This window comes from Porites lutea, chromosome 5 (assembly GCF_958299795.1).
Source record: "Porites lutea chromosome 5, jaPorLute2.1, whole genome shotgun sequence".
Classification (NCBI taxonomy): domain Eukaryota; kingdom Metazoa; phylum Cnidaria; class Anthozoa; order Scleractinia; family Poritidae; genus Porites; species Porites lutea.
In genome coordinates, this window is record NC_133205.1 from 16,528,111 (window position 1) to 16,537,937 (window position 9,827).

General features: G+C 40.2%; 2 protein-coding genes across 2 annotated transcripts in view; both read right to left on the minus strand.

Annotated features, from left to right (window-relative positions):
• Nucleotides 1–4,027: 4,027 nt before the first annotated feature.
• Nucleotides 4,028–6,277, minus strand: LOC140937433 (E3 ubiquitin-protein ligase TRIM45-like). Its single transcript, XM_073386988.1, has one exon. It carries the CDS (start codon nt 6,236–6,238, stop codon nt 4,028–4,030), a length of 2,211 nt encoding a protein of 736 aa, XP_073243089.1. The 5' UTR covers nt 6,239–6,277.
• A 2,791-nt stretch (nt 6,278–9,068) lies between these two features.
• The window catches only part of LOC140938830 (uncharacterized), an 11,212-nt gene continuing 10,453 nt past the window's right edge, over nt 9,069–9,827 (minus strand). Inside the window, exon 2 of the mRNA XM_073388358.1 lies at nt 9,069–9,827. This exon is cut by the window's right edge and continues 213 nt beyond it. Within this exon, the coding sequence (XP_073244459.1) occupies nt 9,252–9,827 (576 nt within the window). The 3' untranslated portion in view covers nt 9,069–9,251.

Sequence of the window (9,827 nt, forward strand, 5' to 3'; positions counted from 1 at the left end):
GTCAGTTCATTTGTGGGCTGTTGTTATCTGATGACAGGACCTAATTTTCATCATTTTGATTTTGTACTAACTGGTTCTGTTTCTCTTGGGTGGTCAGTTCATTTATGGGCTATTGTTACCTGATGACGGATTATTATTATTATTGTTATTGCTATTATTATCAACATCATTATTGAGTGATTTAAAATTATTTTTCTTTGATACAGGGCTATAACTTGCAGCAGGTGATGGAGTGTACATGTCTGCTTTGCTTTAGTTTTCTTTCAGAAATTCACATAGAATTTACTTTAGTTACAATTATTGCTTGGGTACTGAGATAAACTTTCAGCGACAGTGTGACAAAATTCTTTTAACCAAAATCATGAAAGCACCATCAAAACGTTTTTATTATTAGTATGATTCGTTAATTTCAAACGATGCTAATATATGTATGTAAAAATGAAATTATCTTGCCGCTTGTTACAGAGCTATCCGTACTGTAAAACGGCAAATGAAAAGTTATAACACTCACATGTCTATTAGTTCTTACAAATGATTTTGTCAATGAAAATCGACGACAAAAATTTCTCTTCTCTGGCTTAATTAAGAAGCTTGGGTTGCAAAAAAATGTGTTTGTAAAACACAACCGAGTCAATATTCGTACGTTAAATAAATCAAAGCATTACTTTAGCAAAATAGAATCTTAGGGTTAACTTCCCGTGGCTACAGCTGTGGCTAGTGCCGGAGAAAAGATTGGGCCACCAGATTACTTCAAACCCTCTGGTTGCCTTCCCTTTGCCGTGCCCTTTGAGCTTTGCGTTAGATCTCACGGTTTATTATTTCAGAATCAAGTCGCTATTAAAATGAAGCTGTTATAAGTCGGTTGTAGTTACTGATGTCCAAGAATTCCAAATGCTCCTGTTTCGGGAATCGTAGTTTCTCTGGGATTAAATCATTCTCATTGAGTAAACATTAATTTATCACAGGTAAGTAAATGAACTTAATTTATCACATCGAACCTCGTTGCTGACGCCGTTTTGTGTAATGTTCCTGCCGACTACACAGTAATAGACAGAAGATAGTATACTTTTAGATCGACATAATTGCAAATAATTTCATTCCTTCCGTAAGAAGAGATTATAGGCCGTCATTAAAATGTTTCTCGGGTGGTAAACTTTAGCTTCTCGTAATATTTTCTGAGTCGGCAAAGGGTTTATGTTTCATTTCCATTTTCTCTTTAGTAACAGATATAAACCCCGCTCTCGTTAAGGTTTGGTTCTTGATCTTCGATTATCCCATTAGAGTGATAGTTATTTTCGTTGCTATCGCCTTTTATAATTATGGTTGTGCGATCAATAAGGAGCTGGGTTTTTTTACGGTAGAGCCATGCCTTGAATACTATTTCGCGTGAGAAGTAACAGTTGACGTGTGTCTCCACGCGAGTAAAGGCAACAAATGCGCGTCCGTATCTGGAAAACTTTTTTATTATGTCAAGAAATGTCTTATTTACACGTCTCGTGATTCCCACGCCGGGTGTTTTTGGATGTCGGCAAGTGCGAAAAAAGTAATTACCGAGGATTCCAAAGTAACACCTCAGTCGTATGAAGGCGCGAATTGTGATCTCCCGTTTCAGTTAATCATAAGCCATGGGTAGATTCAATCTACCCTTAGCCTAATTTGCATAATTTTTTTGGGTGAGCAAAGCCCGTCATGTTTAAAACAAAAAACGCTTTTCGTAAGGTCTCAAATTTTTTAAAACAATCAAAAATCAAAAAAAGTTTTGACTGTCCCACTCAGTATTCTCCAGCAAACTGAATTGTCACGTTATTACGTGATCAACGTGCTGTGGATGATGACGTCTGATGTCCTGGTGTAGCAAATCTTGCCTAGTCCGTAGGCCTCATTATTATGCGCGGCCGATGCGTTTCGGGTCACGCGTTTCGTCTACGTTACGTCACCGCAATAGCAAATCAACAGTTGATCAGCAGACGCCGTTGCCCAATCGAGGACTGTGAACTAGACCCGCTATTTTTTCTCCCTTGATGTCAAGTGACCCATTACGAGTTTATCACCTGACCACTTTGAAAATTGTCAGTTCGCTGATGAAGACTGTGTGTAAGACAGTTGAAGCCTTAGACTTTCAAAAAAGTCCTTCGTCGGATTTCATATGGCGCGGGACTTCGTCGCTCGAATAAAATATTTCGCAGGACTTAAGTTTCGCGATTTTGACCAATCACTGTTTTACAAGGTAATTAAATTTCGCGAATCAAGTACACTGATGCTCGTCACTGGCTCGTTTTTTGAATTTCCATTTCTGCATTTCATTCAACCATAACGGAATAGAAACGCAACAAGCAACTGGCTGAAATGCTCAATTATAAACTCGATGGCGCTGCCAATTAGCTTTTAGATAATGATCGCCGCAATGTTTTCAAATGGATCTTCAGGTGATAAGGTTGTCTTCCCTTGAAAAAGTTCGGGTATTCCCGCTTTGCTCCATCCTTTTGCAATGTTCCGCTTTCCCACACTGCCTGCCAAGTGGTTGTTAAGGCTCACCAGCCAGGTGGCATGTAAGGACTTCAGGTCCTTCAGCACAGATAGCCTCAATCTTATTAGTGCTGTTTCCCGACTCCATTTGTTTCTGAACTTCGGCCGAATTCCAAGTTGTAAACATATCTGCGCTTTTTGAACGATATATTTTAATGGCAAATTTGAAGACTGTACAGAGGAAGTGTTAAAGGAACTAAATTCCGCAAGATGAGTCAGATGATGAGCAATATTAAAGGACATGCGTTGAACTGAAATTTGAACCATCATACTCGTATGTATACTCGACTCCAAGCAGACACTGAGGTTTTTAGATAGGTCACTAATTAAATTTCGCGGCTTTAATTTTCGTGGGACTTTAATTTCGCTCGCTCTCACCCCTAACCCTCCCCCCCCCCGCTCTTTTTTTCTACTCACTTCTCGTTTCGCCTTCCCCACGAATCATGAACGCCTGAATAGGCTAGAAAATAAATGGAGGAGCAAACTGATTCACTGCTGATTTACCGTTTTTGTAACTTCATTTGACGTATGCTGCACTTGAAAATTGATTTTTTTTACGTATGAAGAAATCGTAGAACTTTTAACTGAAATATACTTGTTCTCGTGGATTAGCCTGAGTAGCAAGCGTTTCTGTGTGGTTTCAGAGCAAAGAAAGATTGAAGAACAGGATTTTCAGTTTTGGCCGCGCGAAAAAGGGAACGAAAACCAAAAACCCTCTGAAAACAAGTCAGTGGTTTTATTACAGCAAACGATAATCCTCTAAACGGCTGTGAGTGGCATCAATTTGTCATTTTTAAAATAGGATTGAAGTGGTCATTTTTCTTAAAAGTAGGATTCATTTTCATTTTCTCCGAACAAAAAAAGGAATTTTCCGGGAAAACTTCACAGTAAAATGCTCATTTAATATATAATGCTTTTGCCTCACTAAAATGCTGAAAAAGAACCCTATATCCAACTTCTTTTTTAACCTTTCTTCTATCTCCTTACAAGTTGAAACTTTATTTGTGTTTTTGAATGTACAATTGAAAATCTCGCGACGTATAGGAAACTTACAAAAAAAATAATGCTGCTTGAGATTTTGTGGCTTACTACCCGTTTTGTGGAAAGGGTGAATGAGGCTTGTGACCTCTTTTACAGCATTTTACTACACAATCAGTAAATAAAAAAGGTGGACCTCTGGCGCCTGTGAGGGGGGGGGGGGAGGGGGTGCGAGGGCACCCGTCGAACCCTCCCTTCCTACGGGCCTGCTTATTTAAGACAGTGTGACTTGAAGCTATACAGTAAGCCACGTGCAGTCATACACTGCCTATTTTTTATATTTGTTTTAGATCACTCTCATGACTGAGATATTATTTAAACAATTTAAACAGAGAGCATCGAACCTTTCCTTCAAATGAACATACAAACATTTAAAACTGATAGACTTGGATATCAATACAGTTTGGATAAAAAGTCTGACGTCTTTTCTTAACATATCAATAGGATGTTTTCAAGGTCAGTCTTATTTCAAGAAAATAACCTTTTTGGCACTGAAGTCACAAACTAAAATACGACCATCAGGCATTGTAGCCATACCCCATGGCCATGTTAACTTGGTAACAGTTTTCCCAATAAATTGACCCTCTATAGTGAACTGTTGCACGCGACCACTGTCTTTGTCACTGACCAAAATATTTCCATGTTGGTCTACACACACTCCATACGGCGTTAAAAACTGTCCGTCTGCATTGCCTTTTTCTCCAATCTTACGCAAAAAGTTCCCTGAAGAATTAAATACTTTCAAACAGCTGTTCAAACTATCAGCAACTATAAACATGTTTTTGTAACAGACACAGCCCACAGGATTGTTAAGTTTTTCCGGGCCGCTATCTCCAAATATCAAAATGGGTGCACCATCCCTTGTCAAAACCTGAACGCGGTGGTTGTTAAAGTCAGATACAATTATGCCTCCTTCATCATCCATACAAACACTTGTTGGACTGTGAAAATTCCCATCTCCTTTCCCATACCGTCCAAAGCTGTTTACAAAGTTCTGCGCCGAGTGCACGTTGAACTGCTGTACTCGGTGATTCAATTCATCTGCCACTAAAATCTCATCATCATTGATGAATGTCACGTCAGTTGGACAGTGAAGCTGCCCAGGTTTCTCTCCCTTGCAACCCAGTTGTCGCACAATCTTTCCGTCTTTATCACATATTAGAATACAGTTCTTCTCGTAGTCTGCTATGGCGATTAATCCTTTACTACTCACTGCAACACCAGTTGGCTTTTGCAGAGTTTGATTTTGCAAGTGTAACTCATCATCAACTTCCAGCTTTCGTTCCTGTACCTCGATAGTGAAGGGACTTTGAGAAAGGCTGTCGCCATTTATTTTTGCTGAGATGTGGTAAAAACCCGGCAGTTTAGGAACAAATTTCACTTGGAAATTTCCGCCTGCTTCATCGTTCCCTTCGTTGACGATCAAACTTGCCAGTTGGTCAGCAGGTTCCACTTGAACCTCAACGTGATCCCCATGTTGTTTGTTACTGATCTGTTCTTCGCTTGTCTTTGGGCAAACCGAAATCTCTGCTTCAACGCCAGCTTGAAAAGTTTGTTTCAGTCCTTCAATTGTTGATTTGTTTGGGTCTGTCTCGGTTGATTTTATTATGCCGAGACTCAAAGTATCTAGCTTACAAGTTGACACGAACTTTACAAACGAACCAGCAGGCAGATCGGGCATTTCAGTTTTGCGAAGCTCTTCAAATCTTTCCTGTAAATTCTTTCTGTTTCCTATAATGTCTGCACTCGAGCTTCTCTGAGCTAGTTCACTTGCAAACTTTGCTGCTTGTTTGATCTGTTTTTCTAGCTGTTGAACTTGTTTCTTCACGCCATCCAACTTCTGCATTCGGGACACGCGTGTGTTCTCGAGCGTGGTAATTGCCTCGCGTTCGCGTTCGCGAATCACAGCGATCATTTGCTCGGCTGATTGAGACACTTGGCGTTTAGCCCTTGCGATATTAGCTTCAAGATTGGCGGCTGTCTCCTCGAATTGAGGGATAATATCGCTGCACATTTGGTGTTTTTGTCGTATTGATTCAACTCCCGCCAAAATTTTGGCTCTTTCTTCATCCGCTGCCTTGTCGAGCAGCTCTATTTCATGAGTCTTGTGTTCCATACTTAAGCATATTTGACAAATACAAGTTTCGCATACGCGACAGTAAAACCTTGTTACCTCTTTCTCGTGGTACTTCTCAGCGCAGAATGCCTTTTTCTTTAGCAAAGCTTCGTAATCTTCTACTTGAAACTGTTTGACCGACGTCACCTTGTGTCCTGAGAAAGCTGTAGTTTGAAACATCTCATGCGCCTGGAGACACACTTGACAAAGCAACATCTCGCACCCGAAACAATAACTTAATTCAGCGCTCTTTTTTGTGCAAACTTTGCAGCTGATCTGACTTCCATCGCCACTTTGTTGAAAAGCGAGAAGGCTTAATAAGCTATTGTGCAGAAAACTGGTCGGTAACTGATCGAATCTGTTTCCTTTGGGAATGGCTATTTGTGTCTGGCATTCAGGGCAGCGAAACTGACCATCTCTCTGACTCGTAAGCGCGTGTTTCTTCAGACATTCACAGCAGAAAGTGTGAAGACACGCTATGGTTTTCGGCTCGGTGAAACTTTCTAAGCAAATCGAACACTCAACGTACTTTTTGAGGTTTTTTAGCAGAGTCTCCATCTCGAAACGCCCAACAGACTTTGCCTGATGGCAGTTTTTAATTTCGTTTGCAACAGTTAACATGACCTCGCGACCTCAGTTGCTAAGTTTCCATGACGTTAACCCTATCAGCGAGTATTGTTTTTGCGGATTATCAACGCGGAAATTTACAGTTCGGTTCACGTTTGACACTAGCACTATGGAATTAAGCTCTATCAATTGAACTAAAATCGAGTAAATGCAAAGTTGGAAACATTTTTTCCGGCATTGGTTCAGAGTTTTGCCTTACATAGTAGCCTATAATTTCTCTTCTAATATAGAGCTTCTTTTACAGAAGTTCAGGTTGACTATGCTTATAAATGTGCTGTTCTTTACCGAACAGGAATAGCGTCACAGCCTATGCCATCATAACAGCTATTTCACTGATCTATGAAGAAATTAGAGTTGCCCCTTTGTGATTGAGTTTCAATACAGCAGTTCAACGTGCATTCAGGTAAACATGTGAACAGCTTTGGGCGATATGGGGCAGGGTATGGGGAGTTTAAGAATCCAGCCAGTGTTTGTACGGATGGCGAAGCACACATTATTGTAGTTGATTTTAACAATTACCGAGTTCAGGTTTTGACACGGGATGGTGTACCTACGTTAGAATTTGGAGACAATGACCTAGAAAAACTGCACTATCCTATAGGTTGTGTCTATTACAAGAACGTGTTTGTTGTTACTGACAGTGGAAACGGCTGTTTAAAAGTATTCGATTCATCAGGGACTTTTTTGCGTATGACTGGAGAAAGAAGCAATGCAGGCAGAGAGCTTGAAAACCCGTGGGGATTGTGTGTAGACAAACATGGAAATATCTTGGTCAGTGACCCATTTAGTGGTCATGTGAAGCAGTTCACCGTTGAAGGACACTGGGAAAACCTTTAATAAACTAACATGGTCATGGGGTGTAACCACAATGCCGGGGGTCGCATTTTAATTTCTGACTGCACAGCAGGAGAAGTTCTGGTCTTGTACAAGAGAGAATAAACGCTGGAAGATTATATATATGCATTATATACTGGATCACTGAGAAAGAATGTCGAAATATTTTTGATATCTAACAAATCGACACCTTTTTAATTTGTCTTTCCTCTCAATGGTGAACTGACAATTACGTCATATAACACGTCAAAGTTTATTGTGGACCCACTGGCCTGCGGACCATAACTTTTTGATAATGTATGACGTAATTTTATCATCAAAGGGAAAAGCCCTGAGTAACTTCGTTCCCAGGTTGAGCCCTGATGACGAGGTTGCATCTCAACATGAGATTGTTTAAACATTGTTTGAGCAAAAGATGACAACTTTATACTACTGACTACGTTATGATAAAAGTATCATAATGTCTTAGAGCTTGCAATATGAAGTGTTTTTATCGCCTCCTGCAACCTTTCCCCGCTCCCCTTCACAGAAACTTACGGCTTATAAGGTCTTAATTTTGTATGCTACAAAACATCTTGTCATTAAAGATATGGTTTCCACCCTCCCCAACCTCTAACTATGAAAAACCGATGATGTTAAAACAAAGTTTTACAGTATCGCTCTCCTTGCAACAATGATGAACTTAAATAAAACAAACAAATAAACAAACAAACAAAACAACAACAAAAACTGTGAACTGTTTCTTCTTTGAGTTAGGGCACAAGGGTATTCAAAAATTGCTAATGCTCTTCAAGAATGTTGCACGGCCGCGTGGGTCGCTATTTTTTACAATCGTGACACTGAACAAGTCCTTTTAATCGTTTCTCTAACACTTTCTTTTCGATAACGAATTGAAATAAATGGGAGGTGCATTCGCCCTCTCGTTGCTTTCGCAAAAAATAATGAGTAAATGAAAACACGCGTGCCTGAGTTTAAAGGGAACTTGACTTCATAGAGGGAATTCATAAATTATATCAATTAGGGACTACAAAATGCAAGGAGGTGGGGAGGGGGGAGAGTGTAAAGTGATACACCAAGAGAGGAGGGGGGCGGTGTCTAAATTATTTAGTGGAAAGTGGGGATGATATAGGTAATTTTCAACAACAATTCAAATATGAAAAATACAGCAGGAAAACATATTTCAAAGTTACAGATGTGGAACTGATTATGTCACTTTTTAAATTGCATTTAATTTCCTAAATGTTCATTTCAGGAACATTTCTTTATTAAACTAAGAAGCCAAGTTTACGTATAGCTCTGCTCGTTTCCAAATTAAGCTGAATTCTTTTTCTCATCTGACACGTAGTAGTTTATATATACCATTTAACTTTTCCTGCGCAGTAGGGTACGACCATAGCGAACGGTGGTGAGGTGGATGTGGCAAAAATTTCGAAGGTTGTTGAGAAAGCAGAGGATTTTACACCGTCAGAGTCATCTTGTCTTTATCTTGCAGGTGGGCTGCCACAGCAATAAGCACAATTGCTCATCAGTTGTATTGTTGATTATTTGGGGTTTTCATATTCCTCACAATCGCAGTTGACTTTACACTAAAATACTGATTCCTCTTCTATCAGTGTTGTATGCTCGTTTGTCAATTCCCATTGAAGACAAAGATCTCGAACAAGTGAATGTTTAAAAGTAGAATTCAGTGTATTGTTTCTGCCAGTGTTTTTCGGCCCAATGCATGCGCGGCGGCAACGCTAGAGTTTGCTGGAAATAAGCCATTTATAGGGCCGTGGTGGAATTAAGGGATCCTTAACAGGGAGTGTAAGAAGTTATTTCAGCTATTTTACAAGGGTTGGAGTAAACGTTTAGCCACATTTCGCTCATTTCAGAACCTCTCCTTGCTAATAATTATTGCAGAGGCCCTTATGCACACACTTGCATTTGGATAGGGCAACAATTCGGAGAAATGGGAAAAGAAAATACACTCTAAAATGATCTTTTGATATATTCCCACTAAATAAAAGGAACCGATTAAACACTTGAAAAGGCCATTAGGAAAGTCCCCTAGGCTACAGTTTTTGTCAAGCGGTCTCATGGTGATTTTCACCGAGTGAAATATTCAGCGCTAACGCTGCTTGGGAAGAATTCTCAATGCAGCCAGCTTTTTATAATAAGGCAAACACTCTTCCACAGCCGACACAACTTCCGGTGGAAGATCAGTTGGTTCTCCTGTGTTTTCTTGAGGGGGTAAAAATCCTGCGCTGTTCATAACCTCGTCATGCCATGCGGTACAGGGTCCCCACTCTGCAACTGGCCCTGGCTGCCAGGAGATCATGCGTTCATCGAACGGAAGTCCAACTGCCTCACAGTAACTCTGCATGATTTCGTTTGGAAATCTTAGGAGATCCTCTGCATCTACAACAACTGGGTTCTTATGAACGTGACGGTCGATGAACTGGTACAACTCAAACAACTGCCGGAATCCTGTCTCTGCTGGATCGAAGTAATCCCATCCCGCCAGCTCGGGATTTGTCGAGAGCTTGAATAGAGAGCTGACTGCTTTTTTAGGATCTCGGATCATAAATGTATGCTTGAAGTTCTTGAAGCCATCTTCCAAAAAGATGTCGAACTTCCCTTCAACACAGTACGCCATATCTTTAATGAAGACAAATTCCTTGCCATCGAATTCTTGTTGTTGCAG

Bases quoted from the DNA above. Each gene is read 5' to 3' on its own strand.
- LOC140937433 (XM_073386988.1), bottom strand. From the start codon at position 6,238: ATGGAGACTCTGCTAAAAAACCTCAAAAAGTACGTTGAGTGTTCGATT.